The sequence below is a fragment of the Strix uralensis genome, chromosome 18 (assembly GCF_047716275.1).
Source record: "Strix uralensis isolate ZFMK-TIS-50842 chromosome 18, bStrUra1, whole genome shotgun sequence".
Classification (NCBI taxonomy): domain Eukaryota; kingdom Metazoa; phylum Chordata; class Aves; order Strigiformes; family Strigidae; genus Strix; species Strix uralensis.
The window spans coordinates 3,345,660-3,367,170 of record NC_133989.1 but is presented as its reverse complement, the minus strand read 5'-3'; the positions used below and the strand labels follow the sequence as shown (position 1 = coordinate 3,367,170).

The window sequence follows — 21,511 nt, the reverse complement described above, 5'->3', positions numbered from 1 at the left end:
TGCTTATGGCATCTTTTGATGCTGTGTTCTGGCATCGTTTCCTAGAATCATGTTTTTTTCATGGTCATGCTGTGAAATTTATGACAATGACAACTTTTTGTGGCGTTCAAAACATTCAAATGTGTTTGATAATTTTGATACAGCGAGGACTCATGTTATCATGACCTATATATGTAAAACCACCGATACGATGTAAGAAATGTCCATGGTCAGCCAGAGCAGTTAGGGAAACCTGAAGAAAGGCTTAACTAATCCCAATGAGAAAAGAACGGACCATGTCTTCCATTTTAAGTGTTTTTTTTTTTTTTTCTTCTTTATTACAGCCAGGAAAAAGAGGAGAACTCGGTCCCAAAGGTGTCCAAGGACCTAATGGGACAGCTGGAGCACCAGGGATCCCAGGACATCCAGGGCCCATGGGCCATCAGGGGGAGAGAGGCGTTCCTGGCATCACGGGAAAACCTGGGCCTCCTGTAAGTAGTATCAGCTCCTGGGGCACTGTCACGGAGTCTCTGAAGGAAATAAATGGATCGTGGAGTTTAGGTGCATGTTTAAAAAATAAGGTCCTGCATTTGAGCAGGCAGAAGTAGGTAACTGTGCGTGCAAGCTAATGGTCTTGCAAAAAGATTAACAGTTGGCAAGCTTCAGAATTAAAGTCCCCTAGAATGTGTGACTTGGAGAATTAATCTTCTCTCACAGTGATACCCGAACAGATTATCTGCGTCCATTGGAACAGGCTACGAGTCACTGTTCTCATTACAAAAGTCAGTTAGAAGTTGGTCATTTAAAAATACAAGTCCCATTATCTACCTCAAATGTTAGACCTCTGTCTTGGTCCAGGAAAGGCCAAATAAACCCCAGATTAAACATCTGGCCTAACATTAAAATTAATCTCTGCCATTAGTATGACAGAGCTTCTGAATTGAAGCTGTCATCTTCTGAAGAGGGGAAAACCCCCTCCTCGCCATGAGGGATCCCCTGCTGCTTACTGAGCTGCTGGAAAGGTGTTTCGTGGCCTGAAGCTTCTGTCAGGGATTATTATTGATAACGTGGTTTGTGTAAGGACAGATTCTTCTGTGAATTGCAGGGCAAAGAGGCCAGTGAACAACATATAAGAGAACTCTGTGGGGAAATGATAAATGGTGAGTATTACTGAGAGAAAACTGACTCTAATTACGGTATTTAGCTGAAGATGAGTAGATCCTGAACATAAGGTGGCTCCTGAGATTTGTTGTTATTCTTTCTTAATATGAAAAAAAAAAAAATCTTTAATGTAAGGAGATTCTTCAGGAGGTCACCTTGTTGTCTGGGTTGTCTTTCACTTTTCTAAAATTAGTATTTATAAATGATTCATCATGGCAACATACAAAGTGTGCTGAAAGCAGCATGGACACAAGTATTGTAAGTATTAAGGATAGGGTGTAGTTGAGAACTGTCAGTGTGAGGTTAATGGTTGGACAAGGTGATCTTCAAGGTCTTTTCCAACCTTGATTCTGTGATTGTGCACGTGTGTGGCCAAGCCCCAGGCGGTGAGGCCATCTGCCCCAACCTGGGTGGTTCTGAACTTCAGCTGCCCCCTGTGTGGCACCCCCCTCTCCTGGGGCATGATCCGGGCCGGCTCCCAAGGGGTCTTCATCTTCCTTTGGAGTTACTGTGCTGCATTTAGGGGTTACGTTCACCATTTGGGATGAAGTTAAAACTCTGAAAGCTTGTTTCAGAAAATGTGTTTTACTTATCGTTTTCTAGAATACTTGACATCTTTTAAAGTGGTTTAGGAAATATCAATGGCTTAAAACCTGCAGATTTCTGACCAAAATCTCCCTCTGTGGAGATGTAAAAAACCCCTAAAAGCCACAGATGAGCTGAGAGGAGAGATTCAGTGATTCCTTCTGCAGAAGCAGTAGGTGTGTAGGAGCGGCAGGGAGTGAGATCTCACAAGCAGGCAGCGCTGCTTTAGCTGCTCACTCGACGAAGCACACGCGGTGGCAGACGACAGCCAAGCAAAGAGTGAAAACGTCGGACACGCAGTTTTTCGTTGTTCTTTTCAGATCAAATTGCACAGTTAGCTGCTAATCTGCGAAAGCCCTTGTCTCCGGGAATGACGGGTCGTCCTGGCCCAGCTGGTCCCCCAGGTCCTCCTGGAGCCGTGGGAAGTGTTGGGCATCCTGGTCCTCGTGGGCCCCCCGGATACAGAGGCCCAACAGGAGAACTTGGTGATCCTGGTCCTAGAGGTAAGACTAAACCAACCTGCTTCTTTTTGATGCCCGCTGAAATAAATTGCAAACTTGTACTAATTTCAGCAGCGGAGGAGAAAAGATGAGGCCTTGGGCAGTGGGTGGAGTTCCAGGGAGCAGTTCTGCATCTTTAGGGATGTAGTGTAAGCAAAGATCCTGGCAACGTCCTGAGGATTTCGAGTTTTTGTTTTTCCCCTTCCTGTCCCTGGCTCCAGCTGCAGCACACAACTCACTGTTGAAATTGTCTGTTTACAATTAAAGGTGACACGGGCGAAAAGGGAGATAAAGGACCTGCTGGTCAAGGTATTGATGGGCCCGATGGTGATCAAGGACTTCAAGGTAAGGTTGTGCAAATCACTTAATAAACCATGACTAAAGTAAAAGCTTACAAGGGACAGCTCTGCGTATCGGTGGCAGTATCTTATAATCACTTTGTCCCTGTGATTGCAGAGTGGTTTTCCTTGTGGGTACAGCAGGTACAGATGGTTTGAACAATAGAACTTAATTAGCACATCCCCTCTTCACACCACTCCTGTCTAGTCCTAAATGTTTTGGAGGCTGTTTCTGAGAAAAGGCTGCTGGGACAGCCAGGTTCTTCATGTGTTCTTGGTTTCTTCCACTAATGGCTGTGAAAGGTCAGGAGCTTTTATAGATTGGGATGTCAGAACTCTTCTTAACTTCACCCACGTAGCTGGAGGTTATTCTTTCCAGTGGTACTTCATATGCAGTAACTAACTAGTTAATTAACAAGTAGTGTAGCAGTTCATGTAAAGGTGTGTAACACCTGTGAGGCTCTGGCTCCAGATTAAGGCAAAAGGATTGTGCCTGCTGCCTGCTTCCTCATGGACTCCGCTTAAAGAACGGCTGCAGCGAAAGCTGCGGCCTGGGCCACCAGCTACAGTCCTCCAAAATACAGTTCGTGTTTCTGGATCAAACAGGAGAAATCAGGGACAACATTTAATTTTACCAGAAACAAATATAAATTCCTAGTGTAATGATTTTGAGAGACAGTGGTGTCACTGCTCCGTACCTGGCTATAATCCCAGTTCCTGAAGTCATGAATGCTTTCTCAAAAGATTCAAATATTAATTTGTGCAAATTAATGAATATCTCTTAGAAACTTGGAAGAATATTCTTTATTTTGCTCACCTCTTAAAGCAGCTTTTCTAATTGTGATTACATCTGTACAATGAATAAGCTATAGGCACCAACAGCAGGCTCTGCACCCGTATCACTTCCTAAAACCAGATATTTGCACCCAGTTGTCTTAGATTCTTCTATAAAATAATTGCATTAATCCATAAATGTTTTCTTTTCCAAAGCATGTAAAAAGACACCATGTTTCACATATTAGATATTGAGAGCATTTATCCTACTCCCGAAATATAAGGAGAGGAACAGCAGACACAGTTCATCACTTACATGAATAAAAAGATTCAGGCACCACCTCTCCATCGTAGCTAAGACAGAAATGCAGGTTTATAGACCACCTGCTATAGCTGTCCCCCAGGGAGACACAATCATATCGTATAGTACTTCAGAAAACTGCTCTTATGGAAATTAGTGGTTTGTGAATTATTTTGGCATCTGAAGGAAAAAGGAAATAATAATAGCTTGAGTCCACCCAAAGCAGAAATTATTTTTGCCACAAAACAAACTATGTATTTCATAGTGAGCACGTTTTTGAAATTAGACACAGGTATAAAGGAAACTCCTTATCTGTAATGTCAGGGAGATGTTCTGTATCTCGTCGTTCTCTTGACTCCCCTTCCTCGGGATGTTAATTACAGCTAGGCCTCAGGAGGTGCCTGAGGAGCAAGCTGGTGGCCATGGAGGAGGGACAGTTGTGAGCACTCCTGTTGTCACAAGGAGGAAGCTGCAAGGTCACACATCCAGGACATCCCTTGAGCAAACTATTCAGGCATGATATAAAATAATTCCAGTTACAAATTACTTGTTCTTATTCATGGTGTCATACCCTAACTGAGGTAGTTCCAGTAAAGCCAGAAGTTCTCTAAAAAATCCAATGCACATACTCCAGATTCAGGCTAAATTTATTCAACACCTTGTATTCAACAGGCCAGAACAAGTCCAATGTACAGATACTCAAAGTATTTTAAGAACTCTAGAAGTAACACACATATATACATATATTTTAAAAAAAAAAAGGAAATAATTCATGTCATCTTTTTCCCCTTCTTGTTTAGGACCACCTGGTGTACCTGGAATTACGAAAAATGGCCGTGACGGTGCTCAGGGTGAACCCGGTCTTCCAGGGGATCCTGGGACTCCTGGTGCTATTGGGGCTCAGGGAACTCCCGGAATATGTGACACATCAGCTTGCATGGGAGCTGTTGGAGCATCGACTTCCAAAAAATCATAAGAAAACAGTACAAGAAGTGGAGAAGTGACTGACTATTTAAATAAACGGTGCATTGTAAGAAAACAGACAGAATCCTCCTAGTGATAAATGGACAGATGTTCCTTCTGTTATATTAAGTGGAGACTTTGACACAGTTCTATGGAAAAGAAAGCATCAGATGAAAACTTTAATTAAAAGATGCTTTATGAGTATTTTCTCCTCCCCCACAATTATTTTCCAGCATTTTTACTGCTAAACAACCTCACCTTCCCTTTCTCCCTTTGTTCAAGAGACCTGCAAGAGGAAGCATTGTTCCTTTGTACCATCACCCCCCTAACAATGTACTAAAGATCACAACTTTTCTCTATAAACATTTGAGCCTTGTCAAGTGAATTCCTTGGTGCTGCTCCCCTGACTTCAGTTATGCAGGTTTGTGCACTAAAACACATGTTCTTAAGGTATTCAGGCACCTAACTGCTACTTTCATCAGTGAAATTAGGTATTTAAACATCCAGTATTTTATTATCTTAAGATTCTGGCCTAAGTAAAGACCATTACTTATGTATATGCTGTCAGTTATCAGATTGCACCTCAAATACTTGCCAAGACTAGTAAATAGTAATCCTCTTGCAATCCAGTTCTGCAAAAGGTGTAATGTATATATTTTAATTTACAGGGGAGAATTTTTGTATATTTCCATATGATAATAAAGGAAATCAACTAACAGCATTTTCATGACCTCTACTTAAGCTATTTGCACAGTAATTGTGAATGAAACCCCAAGTAAGAAAGGATGCTCTTCTGAAGTCCAGCCAAAAACACCTGTATGAACTGTTGTAAAAATAAAATGAGATTTTTTTTTAACCTTTTCTTCGTGATGATGTAAGTGTCATTATACACATCAGATTAACTCAGCTGAACTCTGTTTTCCAGAACTGGTTTTACTAGGCTTGTTTGGAAATAAATTGATGCAAAATTGTCCATATCCGTGATTCAAAACAGTATTTATTTTCAGAGACCTTTTTATACTTTAAAACCTGCTAGTATCATCTATTTAAAAAAATTAGTAAAACACACTACTCTATGTCTGCCCTATATGCTAAAGCCTATGAACAAAGGAGTCATATTTATCTTTAAATATGAAAATAGTTTGTGCATTTAAATAATCTACTGTTTACAATATGCCACTCGGACTAAAGTAACAATACACAAACTTGTGGACAGTTGTGTGATAGACATTAAAAATAGTACTGTATCTTAAAAAAATGCTAACACCACTACTACACTTCAGGGCCAAGCATGTTAAAACTATGCACTTATTCAATTAACTGATAGAACTTAAATTTTTAATGGAAAAAATGGGCATTATACTACGGTAACTTTAGTTTCTTTTTACATTTGAACACTACATTTACATCTAGTCATTAAAATAACAGGACAGATTGAAGTTCTACACCTATTCTTAACTGTACTGGATCATCTTTTTAAAAAAAACAAACAACAAACCACAACAAAAAAACCCCAAAGCAGAATGACAAACAGAAAAAGAGCAAATTTTTTATAATTAAAGGGGAAAAATACTTAGCTGTCATGACATTTTCTTGTAGCTTCGAGTCCCAAAGCTCCTTTAACAGCACTGATTTCTATTGCTGGTACTTAACTTTCATTTCCATTTTGAATAGAGAAGATTTTCTTTAAAGTGCTATTTATATATTTTTACAAGTTATATTTTCTAATTAATATACAGCATGTAAACAAAGAAAATAAAAACCAGTTTGGGCCGTTGTTAGCCACACGTCGTAGAGTCCAAGGCAGTCAGCTCAGACTGCTTGGTCTCCAAAGCCATGCTTGTTTTCCTGCACTGGATGCGTTACAAATGAGTCTGATCCTGCTGTTTTTAGTCTCCTGCCTGTTTTACCACAGAACACAGTCTCAAATTCCTAAAAAGCAACACACAAAAGACAAATAGCAATTATGTTTAATGTAGATATTTACTTGAGATCTATGTTTTTGTTTAACTAGTGTCTTAGGAAAAAAAAACCACCCAGCTTTAACAGGCAGTGCTGAGGGGCCACAGCAGTACCTAGACAAGCAGGTTTTCCCACCCACGCTCCAGCTGCTCTCTTAAGATACTCAGCAGAGCCAGAATTATCTGGGGCTGCAAGTGCTGGTGTGGTAGCACAGGAGCTGCTTAAAAGGCACATAACCCTTTACTACTCTCACCCACTTTGAGATAGCGTGAATCCCATCCCTTAACTACTAGTTCGCGAAAACTAAACTAGAAGGCAGCTCTGAAAGAGGTGGAAAGTAGAGAAAATGAAGGGGAGGGGAAGAATGGCTGAAGAAGACCTCAATTCTACATTGCTGTTCAGACAGTAACACACTCAGGAACTGGGCTAACTAAAAAAAAAAAAAAAAAAAAATTTAAAATCTTATTGAAAACCCTGACTGAGGACACCCTATGATTTCACACTACTGAACTGAACCAGCTATTAAGACAAAGAAGTAAAGGAAAGTTCAAGGATACAGTGGTCCTTCACAAACAGCATCAAGCAGAAGCATTCCATAGACTTTTAGCTACGATAGCTTTAAAACATTTCACATTTTTATCAAGAACAAAAATGAAATTAGATTTAAAACCTGTTTCATAGAATCACCATGCTGTTCCTGAATGTACTTCAGAAACGCAGTTGTCCATTCTAAAGTTGTTGCTTTATCAGTATCAACAGTACAGAATGGAACCAGAAGATTCAGTTCATCACAACAAAAGCGGATTCTGCGCCTGCAGGCAAATACCAAAGGTTACCAACCCATGGGCCAGAAGGAAGGAAAAAAATAAAAAAAGGAAGACTACTCACATGTGCTACAAGCCACGGACTTTGGGGACTTCTTTTTGTTTGGTACAAGCTTTGTATTTGTATATTAGTTGTGTTATACACAAGTTACCTTATCTTTATAGAACTGGTTAAATGTTTCAAAATCTTTTTGTTTATAGTGCAAAAAACCCTGAAGACTACCACAATGAAACATACGGTATGCTTTTCGTCTAACAAACACCAACCCCTCACCACCCGCATTGCTTTTTCAAGGTAAAACAAAGTATGTCAAATTTACATTTTACTCTGGATAATGACCTGAGTATTCCAGTATTTTAGGTTTCAAAAACTTTGCGTTGCCACTCTCCACAGAAATTACCTTCTGTCCCTCTCCATGCGGTTGTGTCTTTCTCTCCGCTGGGTGACTCCATCCTGTGTCCCACCTTGTGCCTGCGTGCTCGGATGGGACGGCGCTGGCTGCCAGGGGCCCTGGGCAGCCGTGCTACTCTGGCGTACATTCTGAATTTCACCAAGAGGTTTGCGATCTGTGTTTGGATCCAGTGGGCCTGCATGGCTGCAACTTCTGTTCAGCTCTTGCTTGCATAAGGTGTCTTCTTGGGAAAACAAAGAGGAAAAGAAGAACCCATTTATAACCCACTTATCACAGAAAATTTTTTTTTGTTGCTTTAGTTACGTGGAATAATCTTTGAAGCTTTATTGCCAACCGAGATCAACTCTTACAGCAAGGCATGTCCTTCAGAAGCCCTAAGGCACTGCTTGCTGCTTCAAAATCCGCCTAACTTCTATTTTCTCAGAGAACCCACTGAGATCATGCCTCCCTTTCATAAGCATTTGAGGCAGTCCTTTAAATATTCTTCAGCTGGATACTGACTGGATCTGCTGTATCAACTTTGGGGTCAAAAAGTGTAGAAAGAAACCTCAGGTTTTCTCATTTCAAGCTGAAGTGCTAAAGAATTTTGGAAGTATAGCTAAACTCACAGGTGTTGAACTTTTCTGGAGAAATCTAGTCCCATGTCACCTATAGCACATCTCAGACATAAAAAACACACCTCATATGGTTCACTAAAATCATACTCATTCTAGAAAACACAAAAATTCAGGAAAAATTGTAGATTTGAAGGGCAAGAGAAAGCTAAGTGAAAAGAAGATAAATGGTTTACCTCCAACTTTAATCCAACCTTCCTCAGGCAAAGCTTTACTCATAGCACCTACTGTCTGTTTTGTGGATTCAATTTCCTGATAGCAGAAAGACAATGTCTTGGGTATCCCAAGGTCCTGCTGTTTGGCAGCTTCCAAAATAGTGCAAGACGTTCCAGAGGTCTGGGAAAACTAAAGAGAAAATACTTGGAGGACTATATACATCAAAAAGAACCTATTTTGATATTTTCACATTAACTTCTTAAGTTTTAGCCCTGTGATTCAGTAAATCCCAGTTACTTCTGCACACAACCGTGGGATTTGGACAGACTGATGAATATTTTCGGAATACTGCTGACATTTCCAAGTGCCATGCTATCACTCTTGCTTCAGAGGTTACTGCGAGTAGGGGGGGCAAAAAAAAAAAAAAAAAAGCTTTTTCATCAAAATTAATTAGAAAAACAAGAACCATAGAAAATGGTACTAAGTATCTTTTTCTTGTCTTGTGTAGATGAAGGTGATGATACACTGATAAACTTGAGGAAGAAATCTTTCTAGTAAGAAATCTAATGGCCACTGATCATTACCTGGATGCATGTTATGACAAATGTCACATTTAATATTTTTGATGGAGTCTTAAAGATTAACGTAAGTAAATTGCATTACAGATCATTCTGATCATCCCTATTCAAACCAAGTCACACTTTTAACACAAACCTTTAGAATTATATCACACCTAAGAGGTTAACATCAAGAGCATTTGAAATTAGCAGAGTACAAGTAGAGGTGAATACGTTATCTACCTGTGTTTGTGAAGGATTAGCACTTCCAGCAGTAGAACATGCATTCATAGTAAGTATCGGGCATGTGAACTGTAAAGTAGGCGTGGCAGGTAGAGTCTTATTTTTCCCCAATGCAGCACACTTGTTTTCTTGCTGATGAAGAGGAACACCTATCAGTTCTGACGGCTGTCGCACCAATGTTACTAAACTTAAAAAAAGAAAAACAACAAAAAAAACAGAGAGAACATACCAGACTGGCTACTTGAAAACAGGTACAGAAAAATTTACAGCCACACATACTTCTAGTAACTATCACCAAGAAACCACTTTTAAAACTCATTTACTGTAAACAGAAATCATTGTTATCGCCTACTCCAGGGACAAAAAACAAAAAAACAGCTGAGAAAGTATTTTATTCTGTGCGGTAACAATTCAGCTTTATGCTCAATAAAATCGTTTATCAGCACACTTATAGTTACAGGGCCAGATTGTAAAACAGTAGTTTTGCTCAAAGTTTTCACCAGTCAGGCCTCAACATTGTAACACTGATCAATTGCTTTTAATATTTTGTTACGATCAAAAATCTACATTACTTTTAGCAAGTTGCATGTTAAAACTATGCAATGTTCTTCTCTCATACACGTTATCAAGAACAAAGTTGTAAAGTAATTAAATTTGGAACTACATGCTGTAGCATTTGTGCAATACACAGAGGGGACTAATCTGAGGTCAGTGGAGTCGCAGCCACGTTTGGCAGAGTTTCAAAAAGCCCAACCCATCATTCTCATGTATTAGAAAAAGTGCTGTTCTTAGGTTTAGAAAAATCAGTTTTGAACTATATGATACATACTTTAACAACATAAACTAAAATTAATTGCAACACACTTGTTAAGATTTACTCCAGATTCTTGGGGTTCCTGGTTTTCAGTCTGGATGCTGTTGAATCTGTCTTCCAGCCGAACTCTGACTGCAGATTTGGATCTAGGCTCTGGTGCCGGTGCCGAATTTTCAGCAAGCGTGCTTCCTTTATTCATCCCAACAAAATTTTCACTATGTTTAACTTTTACTAAACTCTGTCCTGAGACTTCTACAGAGCTATTGTTAGGCGTTTTCTCTGTTTGGCTCGAAGAGAGGTTTGACTCGCTAAACAACATCATTCTGAGCTCCTGAAAGTCAGTGCAGCCCAAACGGGGGTTTGAACTTGGCAAACTGCTGTCAGAAGGAAATCCTGACTGACCGCTAACTGGGTAAACCGACTGGTTCCCAGAGCAGTTTGATGAACACTCCTCCTGACTGGTGTTCTGTGAGCTCTGCTGCAGAGGGGGGTCTGCAGAATTACCGGGCAAGGAGAAAGAATTGAGCCTAGCTTCCACTTCACCTTCACTAGCTCGTGCCTCCGTGTGTGAGTAAAGTATGCGCTGCAGCTGGGTGTACTCAATTTCCATCATCTCCACCAGGCTGACGTCTGTGGTGGTGAAGCTAAGATTTTGCTCACCAAAGGAAACTTCACTTGAGCCTCCAGGTCCGACAGCACCGGGCGCAGGATCAGGAGCACCAGCTGTGCTCTGAGGGGTGGAGGTCTGAGGCTCCTCGGGGGCTGGTCCTGACATGACTACAGTAAACCTGATCAGTTACCAATGTCTCTTTCAACAATAAACTATAAAACCCCCAAGAATGATCAGGACTATTTTAAAAAAGAAAAAAAAAATTGCACTTAATACCGCTCCTGTACCACCGCGAGGTCACAAAGCAAGGAAGAAGATCCTGCGAGCCCCTCTAACCATGTCTCACCCCTCCGGCGGCCCCCCCTGAGCCCAGCTGAAGCCCTCCCTCCCCCTCCAACACAACTGCTCCCGAGAAACGCGTCTCCCGCCCGCGGGAGAGGCTCCAGGGACGCTGCTGCCCAAGGACCCCTCAGAGGAGCCTCCCTGGGCCCCAGCGCGGCCCCGGGGGCAGGCGGAGGGGGAACAGCAGCTCGCCCGCCCCTCCGCTGGAAGGGACCAACCTCCCCGCAAGGCCCGGAGGGCGGAGGAGGCCCTGGGCTGCGAGGGAGAGGCGGCGGAAGGGGGAGAAAGGGCACCGGCCACCCCGCCTCAGCCCGTCCTAACGCTCGGCCGCGCTGCCCGACACCGACCGCGAGCCCCGGCCAACGGCCGCGCGCAACGGCCGCCCGCGGGCCCGCCCCGCGCCTGCGCCGCGCGCCCCGCCCCGCCCCTGAGGCGGTGCCAGCCCCGGCCCTGCCCCGCCCCGCCCTTCGCCCCCCCCCCCCGCCCTTCGCCCCCCCCCCCGCCCCGCGCTTCAGGCGGCCGCGCTGAGGGGACCCGGGGCCGGTTCTGCCCCGACCCCCGCCGGCGGAGGGGAGCGGTGGGCGCCCAGCGCGCCTTCCCCGGCTGGGTTTGGGGTTTTGTGTTTCCGTCCAGTTCGGGCTGCGGAACCCCGGCGGGGCGGCGAAGCGCGGTCCGTCAGGGAAATCCCGGGGGAGCTGCCGAGAGCAGGGAAACGCCGAGAGGGGCGGGGGGAGGCCCCTGAACCCCCCTGAACCCCCCTGAAACCCCGTGTCCCGCCCTCGGGGGAAGCCGCCCCGTTAAAAGGCTTTTTTCACGCCAAGCCGTCAAGAGCAGCACGGCGCTGCTTTTCCACATAAGGCTTCTTCGTTAAACATGAACGCGACAGGATTTTTTTTTTTTTTTTTTTTTTTTCACCAACACAAGGCTTAGCAATTCGTCAGCCCTCAGCCTGCGGGAGAAATTTGTGTTCAAGTTATTTTCAGAGCAGGGCAGTAGAGCTCAGCCGCTGGGGAGCACAAGGCCTGTTGAAATGCAGCAGGGGTGTGGTCTAAGTCACTCCTAATATTTTAAAAATCCTTCCCCAAAACAGTTTGGCCAGGGCTCCTGACAGATGATTGATCATACATGTCATGCCTGTCACCTTTTCCTGTGATTTAGGTACTGTTTGGTACTCACATGCTATAGCACAGGTAGTATGAAGGAAAGTTGTAAAATAAAACCCACAAGGGTTTGAAATTAACACCTGTGTTGTCTTTCGTTGTTGCAGAATAATGGCTTTTCCCTTTTTGCCTTTTTTTCCACCCCAAGAATGCTTCTGTGAAGCACTGGAGGCTCTCTGCTACACCCAACACCCAGCTGCAGTGGAGTCCGTAGCCCTGGACTGCCTATGGTAAGATTAAGTTAGTAACCTATAAACACTTCAGTAGTTTGCCAGTGTTTAAAAACTGTGCTTTGATAGAAAGTTAATCCAAAGCCCCTTAAAAAAGTTCAGTTTTTCTGGACTTGTGTGTCCGGACACATGTTATCATGTGATTTTATGAGCTTGGGTGCCAGGTCTCCCACTCAGGCCATCTGAATGCATCCGCACAGAATCACTCTCCACAACAGGCACCTCACGACCATGAGCAGTGTGCTTGTACATTCAGTCTCAATTCCCTGTCTGCTACTGGTGATGTGTTTTAGTATTAAAACCAGGTGCTTATTACAGAAGACACATTCTAGAAACAAGCCAGAGTGTCAAAGGCACAAAAATATTACTCTAGCTCATAAACAGAGTAAAAATTTTTTAAAAATAAATGCTTTATGAAATCTTTATTCCCTTCAGGAGGTTAAAAAAATAAAATCTGTTTACTTCATTCTTTAATGACGTGCATACTCAGTCAAGGTAGCAAGCACAGACGTTTTCATGTCAAAGTGTACCATATTATATGAGGTGTAACCCAAATCTGAATGTTTGCTGCTGATTTTCCTCTAGAAACAAAAGCACGAGATTTTCAAAGCAGTTTTGTGCACGTTGGACTCAATATACACTTTCCTCCTCCTTTAATCCTTCTGCATGCTCTCCTTTAGAATGCATAAAGTCAGAATATTAATCTTTTATAGATGTAATAATCCTTCTGCTTTTATTGTTCTAAACCTTTCAGAGGCTTTTACGTAAACATTTAGCAAAATACTCTTTGGAAAGTTAATTTAGCTTAGTACAAACGTAGATAAAAGCTCAAAATAGTGTCGTTTCATGTTAATCAAAAGTTTGAATAAAGCCAGAGAATTGCTTATGTTTCTCTTTCTTGCAATGCATGATAATAATTCAGTACCATTTTTAGACTCTGTAAATCGAGTTAAATTGTTGTGTTCTTTTCAGCCTGGCTTCTACTGTCTGCTGCAGTGTAGAACACAGGAACCTTGCCGCAAGGTCCAAGTCCAGGTATAAACTATATAAAGCTGTGGTTTAAAAACCCAAGTCATTAGTGTTTGTCTGTATGCTGTTGATTTTTCTGCCACTACATCTGTGGGAGGATGCATTTGCTGTTCCTAAATCATAAACAGATTCCCCAAACTGATCTGTGATAAAGGAGTGCGTCCTAGAAGATGAAAAGCCACACCTCTTTCATAACAATGTAAAGTCAAGGAATTCATAAATAATGTGAATAGAGTTTTTCTTGAGCTCAGAGCTGACCTAATTTTTTAATTTTCTTTAGATTTTTTGGTGTAAAATCTGCAAATTACAAACTTCCTAATTCAAATTAAAAAGCCCCTTTAGAATAAATTGGGATGTTTTCAAACTGAAAAATTATAAGAACAGATTCTCATATGCTTTTTAGAATGCCTGCTGTTAAAACAGCAGTTGGTAGTGATGTCCTGCAAAACACCATCTTTTGTTAAACAATGAGGAAATGAAGAGTGTGTGCCATCAGTCTCTTGTGGTTTGTTGACAAGTAGCAATGTTTAGAAAATAATATACACAGACAGATTTAAGAAATGGACAACAGTTTCCTGTAGATGTTTATTCTACTTACAGTAACAAAAACCTGTGAAGTCCCATATTTTAATGTACAGTAATATATTTTGCCATATAAAATACAATTTACAGAAATTTCTATCAAGTAAACCTAAACAAACACACTTAACTTTTTGCATACTTTTATGTATGTCTTTAAATTAGAAACATCTCATTAAGAAAAAAATCTTACACCATAGTAGATGTTTGCATTTAATACCACCTCTCTGCATTTTAACATTTTGTTTACAGGTTCAGATACAGACGATCATTTCAACCAGCAAATCCTTGATGTATAAGGACTTCAAAGATGCACCAATGTGAACCGTAAAATCTGTAGTGAGATACATGGCATACATGCTACTTGTAATGTAGTCTTCAAGATGCAAATGTTTATAGGAATCTAATTTTACATTTCCAAAACTATTTTATAAAAATATCAAAATATTTACCCAACTGTTAATTTACACAGTCAAATAAATTAGCAGGGTTTTATTTCATACTTTAGAATTACAAACTTGAAGAATACATGAAAAGTAGCCATGTAATGTATTTCACAGTGAAAAACTTCCCTCTTGAATCACAACATGAAGTACCACCACTCTTCTCTCCAAGCTTAATGCAGTTATACCTTTTTCAGTGGGGAGTTATATATACACTACCAGCCTAAGTAAGGTCTAACAAAAAAACAGTGGAACTTTTTTTTCAGGAGCAAAACACTTTTAGAATGAAAAGTACAATAAAACAGGAACATTTCTTAAAGTCTATGGCAAAATTCTGCAAAAACAGAACAAAAAAACCAAACAAATGCTCCACTAAATCAGTTCAAAGTAACAGATTTAGTGGCCTGTTTAACCAACTTATTCTCCTTTCCTTTGGTATACCAATTCATTTGCAGTCTTAGCCTTTTTCAAATAAATGTCTGATGTTTTAGTAAGTTTTGCTGGTTATAAAGGTGCTACTCTTGTATGTTCTTTAATTACAGATTTGTAAAAATTCAACATTTAAAACCCCTTAGCCTCGTGAAAAAAACAAGTACGACTTGTTTCTTTGCTGTACACTTAACAGATGGATTCTGAAACACAAAATACCTGTAGATAAAAAGGAAGATAGTGCACTTTAAGCTTATAACATTCCATTTTCAAATCCTCCATCAGTCACAAGTAATCATTAACACTGTTCTTCTGCAGCCTTTTCCTAAATACACATGACCCTTCCGTTGTAAAATAAACAAGACAGCAATGTTGGACTCCTTTTTTTAAAGTGTGTGCTGTAGGAACAACTTTGACACCAAAATATCACGTAAATGAGATGTAAAGGTATGGCTCCTAAAGTCTGGATTCTCTTATAAAATTACAATTCAAGTTACTGGAAAACATAACTTTATAATCTTAAAGAGCAATATGCTCTTTTTAGACTTTTTCCATTTCTGTACTGTAAATGGAAATTTTAAGATAAAGATGCAAGTAGAAAAACAAAATTTCAGTACAGGTAACGCTGTGAATTTTTATAAGAAAAACATTATGCACAAAATGCAGCAAGTGAAAGTCCAGTATGTTCTTGCCTTTTATCTATTTATTTTCATTCACAGTTGTTCAAAAATTGCTAATTTGTCAGTACATTTCATAAGGCTAGTTTTACAACAGCATTTTTGTAAAGATGAGAATATACACTATATACAGAGGATGCTCAGTCCTTGCTGTGTTGTAAAAGTTTATTGTTCATGGGAAATATGGTCTCCATCATATTTCTATGACTGATTAGTGGACGATGAAGCTTCTGTTTCTATTGGTTTCTGAGTTTCCTTCGGTGTTTCTGGCTTCATCTCTTTACCAATTTCCCTACTCTTACTCCGATCTTTGCGATCTTTTCCTCTTTCTCTTTCACGATCGCGATCTCTCTCTCGATCTCTTTCTTTTTCCCTGCTTCGATCCCGGTCCCTGTCTTTCTCTCTGTCACGATCTCTGTCTCTGCTTCTTGATCGCTCTCTATCACGTCTTCTGTAGGATTCTCTGTCTCTGGTTCTTGCTCTCTCTCGGTCTCTGTTTCTTTCCCATTCTTTAGCCCGCTCTGAATCCTTGTCTCTATCTTTGTTTTGGTTTCTGTCTCTATTTTTATCCCATTCCTTATCTCTGTGTCTCTCCCAGTCCCTGTCTCTATTCCAGTTTCTGCCACGGTCTCTTTCCCAAGGTCTGCCATGTTCTCGATCCCTTCGTCTTTCCTCAAAGGGTCTACCTTGTCGATTATCTGCTTGCTGGGGCTCTGGCTGATCTAAACCCTTGTCTTTATTTCCTCCCTCGTATCTCTCTCTCTGTCTCCCTTCAAATGTCTGGCCTCTAAATTCAGGATTTTTGCCTTCTCGGAAGTCAGATGCTGACCACTGTCCTTCCGACTCAGATCCTTGTCCAGAAATACTGGAAAGAGATGGAGAAGGTCCAGCTTCCTCCCACATCTCTTTTCTGTGGGGTGGTGGATGGCTTGGAAGGTCCAGGAGTGGTCTTGGGGTTGGCTTCATACCTGGTGGTGACTGACCTTGGAAATGAAATCTAGAAGGGGGAGGTTCATTTTCTTCTGGAAACATTGCAGGTGTGGCTCCTCGTGGTCCTCCAAACTGAAGCGGTGCTGGACCTCTCTGGTTGGCAAACCTGGGTGGTGGACTCCCTCTCCGTTCTTCAAATGGCTGTGGCAAAAGTCCTCTTGGACCAGGTATATGATTTGGAGCTGGACCTCTCTGCCCTTCAAACTGATTTGGGTGAGGCCCTCTTGGTCCCCCAAAATGACTCGGGGCTGGACCTCTTGGCCCTGCAAACTGAGGGCCTCCTCTCTGTCCTTTAAACTGAGCTGGTGCGGGTCGTCTTTGACCTCCAAAAGGAAAAGGTGGAGGTCCTCTGTTTCCCATAAACTGGGGTGGATCTGGTCCTTCAAACTGTCCTGGAGGCCTTATCATTTCATTATACTGGGAATCTGAGAATTCCCTTTGTTCCATGTGAGGTTCCCGACGATCTTCAAACTGAGATGGTGACATTCCTCTTGGAACACCATGATAAGAAGGGGCAGGGCCCCTATTATCACCAAAAAGAGATGGTGGTCCATGTTGTGTAGAAAATAAGGAAGGAATGGGACCCTTCTGACCTCCAAATCTTCCAGATGGAGGTCCTCTTTGCCCATCATTATTTGGAGAACCGTGCTCTTCAGGGAACTGTGGTGCCGGTCCTCTAAAATTAGGTCCATGAGGTCCTCCGGGTGCATTGAGAATCAGTGCTGGTGGAGGCCCCCCTTTCTGCCCAGACAAAGAAAATGGAGCTCCAGCTCGGTTTTCTTCAAAGTGCTGTGGGGAAGGTCCACCCTCACTCTGAACTGATGGAGATTCAGTTTGTTCTACAAATTGATGAGACTGAGGATTTCTTTGTTCATCATATTGCACTGATGAAAGACCCCTCTCTGGTTCAAAGTGACCACCTGCCTTTTCCTGAGAAGTAAACATTGTATTTGAAAAAGAATCCCTTCCCATTACTTCCTTTGACTCATTTGACCATGATACTTTATGCATATCTTGCAAAGACTGACTGTCGTTTGATGTGGAGAAATTAGGCTGAAATGACGTACTTGGAGGTGTTGGAAGCAGCACTTTACGTAAAGGTTTGGGTGTAGAAAGTTCTCCAGAAGCTGTTTGACTCATGTTTTCCAAATTAACTTGAACAGTGTTTTCAAATTTGCTATTTGCCTCTTTCTGAGACACTGTAGAAGCCTTTTCACCTGAAACCCAATTATCACCAGCAAAACCAGGCTGAGTAGCAGAAATTAAAGTTTTATCTTCCTTACCAAGTGAAGTCTGCAAAGCATTTGGAAAACTTGCTGGAGGAATTTCTCTTGTGGACATCTCATTCTGTACCACCTGTGGCTTTAATCGAGAATCAATGTTGTCATTAGTCTCCGTCGCCATTCTTCTCGCTTGCCGAGGATCTCTATTCTGCCTTGGGTCAGAGCCCTGGTTTAAAACTTGTGCTTGCTGATTTAAAGATGAAGGTAAATCTACTTTTTGTGTAGCTTGATGGTCCTGATGGAATAATTCAGTCTTCATTAGGGAAGATTTTGGTGGTGGTGACATTAAAGCATCAGACACTGAAAAATGAGCCATTGAAACACCAACAGCTGCTCTTTGTTGTCTGAGGGCTTCTTCTTGTTCCTCTAGTTGTCTTTTCTGTTCTTCTATTTGTTTGTTTAATTCTTCCAACATTTTCTGCTGTTCTACCAAAGATGAGGATGCAGATAAATCAGGCACATATGAAGCAGATGTTTCCGAAGAATTGCTTTTAGTGTCTGTATACATTTTGTTAGGTAAATCGTCAACAGTAACTTTTGCTTCTTCCAAGATAGTTTCATCTTCTGGATCGTAGGCCTCATCCTCTAGTTCCGCTGTATTTGACGGCTTTTCCACATTATATCGTTTTTCACTTTCACCAGTTTGCATTTCAAAGGCTTTATCTGGACCATATTCTTCTTCAGGATCATACGGTCTGTCATCCTCCTCCTCCTCTATAGCTCTGTCTTTTGACATCTGTCCAAACTGCTGCACAATGGGATCTAACAAAGGAACAGCTGACATTCCTCCATCAGCAGCAGCCTGACCCTCCTGATTTGAAGACTGGACAGGTTCAGAATCCTTAGCAAGAGGCTCAAAAGTTTTCTTTTTTCCAAAAAGTGTCTGCAGGATGTGCTCAAGAGGTGTGGCAGTTTTTGAGGATGAAGAATGCGTAGCAGTAACGCTTGCAGGAGCAGCAGTTGAAATTGGTGGTGTTACAGTAGTTGTGGTTCCACTTTTAATTGAGGACAGTATTTTTAATACTGAAGGTGTAACTGCTGAGGTGTCTGGAATGGGAAGTGGAGGTGGAGGTGGAGGTGATCCAGGTGGTGTTGTACTTACAGTTGAATCTCCTGAATAAAGTGTGTATTTCGGAGTTTTCTTCTCTTGCGAAGCAGCTAGTGGCCCTTTAGAGAACAGCGATGTTTCGGTTTCCTCATGTGCTTGAACTCTGCTTCGCTTTTCCTCTGACTTTTCCGTTTCCGTGACAGAGGCGAGACGCTTCCCTTTCTGACAGATAACCAATCCAAGAATTAAATTTGGCCGAGATGACTCAAGACCTGAAAGGAAACACAAAGATTGTACATGTAAAAAACTAATTTTTACTTATGCTTGCATTAGAAACTTATTATTTTATGTAGTGGCAGCTACAAAAGTCAGAAGGGTAACAGTTTTTCTAAATTCCATTAGATGACCTATTAGCAATTTTCATTAGTTCATAAGCATATGCATCTATATTTCTTTACTTTCTATATATACTTGTATATGATGAGACATGTTTTAATTCCATTATATTTTTAATAAAAGATTGCAGCAATGGGTATAACTATTAAAAAGTGTCTCTGCAAACGTCCAAAAGCAAGGAAAGTTTTTATATTTTTTGTACTATCAGTTTTGTGGTTCAAACACCCCTAACCTCTCCCCCTGAAAAATCATATATTTACTTTTAAATAGTCTGCAAATATGTTGTGTACACAGAGATATTGAAAAGTGAAAAAAACTGGGCTAAACTTCATAACTGTATTTCTGTTACAATCTGTGCTAAAAGACTACATTGACATTTACACCAGTCTATAAATATTTTGTCTATCTCAAGTTAAACAAATACCAGTAATTGCTAAAAAGATAACCTCAAACAAACTGTGTTTGGAAACAGTAATAAAGCTTGTAACCAACTCCCCATTTGTTTGTTTTTTTTCCAGCTAGACATTGTTTTAAAAGGTGATAGAAGCAGGGAAACTGATAACAGCAAAGGAGAGCTGCTTAAGCAGGCACAAGTTTAGGATGTGGGAGAGAGGGACGCCAGACATGTTTGCTTTCTCTGCAGGAAAACAGCTGCTTGGGTAAGAACCTGGTATGCAGAGGGCGAGGTGACTTTAAACCCTCTTGCAGGACTCAGTCTGATGCTGTAGGCCTCTCTGTAAGTAAAAAACATTTGTGAGCAGAATTACTCCTCTGTGAAAGCTGCAGGCTTGAATCCCTGGAGAAGTATATCCAAAAAGGATGGGCAAGTGTCTGACAGAGAGGAGAAATGCAAAGGTCTGTAGGTCTGTTTCATGTTACTGTATTTCTTCCTTTACGCGCACAGTTCCCACTGGCACTTGTGGAAGATAAACACGTCCAGAATGAAGGGCAGGGAATAAATCCTTTAACATACAGTTGGTGGCAAATGTAAGAAATCTATATAAAGAGAGGCTTTTTCAATTTCTGGATTTAATGACTTTGGAAAGGTCCTCATCTGAGGGCCGCTGTCCTTCCCCCATATGTGCCATTAGCTATTATTTGCATCCAGCTAGGAAGCAGTACTATAGAAACACAAAACAATCTGTAAAGTAACAGGTAATATTCACTGTGGTTAAATGGCAAGGCGAGGACTCTGGCCTACATTGTTCCTTCTATTCATGATCCTGTAAGTAAGAGTTTTATATATATCTATGTTCCTTGTTCTTACTAAACCAAACCAACTGCTCATTAAGGAACAATTTTTAAATATCTAATTATAGCACTGAAAGCTTTCTGATACCAACAAAAAAACCCAAACCCCAGAGTTGCAGATATATTCCATTAGCAAACCACGTTCACCAATACATTACTTCACTGAAACAACTGAACTCAAAGTTTTAAGTGGACTCTTTATCATCTAATGAGAAAATAACATCAGCTCTTTTCCTAAATTTATGTTCATGTTTAATAAACGTCACCTTTTCTAAGTTCTCTGGTTGCCATCTTCACACTGAGAAATCAGTAAGAGAGTTTAGTACATTTTGAGGTTAAATGTGAGGTTTTGTCAGTGAGAAGATACCATCACTCTTACAGCTTAAGCTGAATTCAATTAGATCCTACCTAAGTACAAGACGAAAACTTCGCAGAATTGATGCCAAGGGAAAGGCCAAGTATTAGAACCAATTAAGTCAAGATTTCTTCCTCAATGAGAGCCTACAGCCTAGTTTGCTAAGTAACACACCAAAACCAGAGCTGCTTTATGTTTTAAACTTTTGCTTTTCACTACTTGGTATATATTTCATTAAGCAATAACTTCTGTTCACAGAATGTTCTCCTAAATAACTGACTTTGTACACTCAAGTCTTATCCCATATAAACCTTATTTTTCAAATAATGAACTACAGATAATAAGACAAAGACAGTAATTTTTCAAATAAAGGAAGTTAATGTCAAAGTTCTATGCAATCTCTTGACAAGTGAGGGAAAAAACCCTCCTCTAAAATTCTGTGTTCTTTGGATTGTAACTGGTAATAGTCCAGTGAAACTGTTTTAATCACTTAATGAAGAAACCA

General features: G+C 41.0%; 3 protein-coding genes and 1 long non-coding RNA gene across 10 annotated transcripts in view; 2 read left to right on the top strand and 2 right to left on the bottom strand.

The window, feature by feature from the left end:
- COL9A3 (collagen type IX alpha 3 chain) overlaps window positions 1–5,457 on the top strand; it is a 41,405-nt gene extending 35,948 nt beyond the window's left edge. For all 3 annotated transcript variants that reach the window (XM_074888596.1, XM_074888598.1, XM_074888599.1), the window contains 5 exons: window positions 324–470; window positions 1,085–1,139; window positions 2,046–2,228; window positions 2,493–2,570; window positions 4,439–5,457. In XM_074888596.1, the coding sequence (XP_074744697.1) occupies window positions 324–470; window positions 1,085–1,139; window positions 2,046–2,228; window positions 2,493–2,570; window positions 4,439–4,614 (639 nt within the window). In that variant the 3' untranslated portion in view covers window positions 4,615–5,457. The remainder of the gene's footprint in view (window positions 1–323; window positions 471–1,084; window positions 1,140–2,045; window positions 2,229–2,492; window positions 2,571–4,438) is intronic.
- Window positions 5,458–5,580: 123 nt separating this feature from the next.
- On the bottom strand, window positions 5,581–11,536 carry TCFL5 (transcription factor like 5). Its single transcript, XM_074888600.1, has 6 exons — window positions 10,235–11,536; window positions 9,371–9,557; window positions 8,591–8,759; window positions 7,789–8,023; window positions 7,234–7,375; window positions 5,581–6,533 (listed from the first exon to the last, which is right to left on the bottom strand). Exons 1-6 carry the CDS (start codon window positions 10,957–10,959, stop codon window positions 6,414–6,416), a joined length of 1,578 nt encoding a protein of 525 aa, XP_074744701.1. The 5' UTR covers window positions 10,960–11,536; the 3' UTR covers window positions 5,581–6,413.
- Window positions 11,537–11,654: 118 nt separating this feature from the next.
- LOC141951700 (uncharacterized) lies at window positions 11,655–14,521 on the top strand. 3 transcript variants are annotated; one of them, XR_012631429.1, is made up of 4 exons: window positions 11,655–11,806; window positions 12,404–12,526; window positions 13,499–13,561; window positions 14,387–14,521. It is a non-coding gene; the product is annotated as an uncharacterized LOC141951700 (long non-coding RNA). The 3 variants fall into 3 exon arrangements; XR_012631428.1 differs by having other exon boundaries at window positions 11,655–12,294; XR_012631427.1 differs by having other exon boundaries at window positions 11,655–12,526.
- DIDO1 (death inducer-obliterator 1) overlaps window positions 14,108–21,511 on the bottom strand; it is a 55,683-nt gene continuing 48,279 nt past the window's right edge. For all 3 annotated transcript variants that reach the window (XM_074888266.1, XM_074888265.1, XM_074888267.1), the window contains one exon: window positions 14,108–19,276. In XM_074888266.1, the coding sequence (XP_074744367.1) occupies window positions 15,885–19,276 (3,392 nt within the window). In that variant the 3' untranslated portion in view covers window positions 14,108–15,884. The remainder of the gene's footprint in view (window positions 19,277–21,511) is intronic.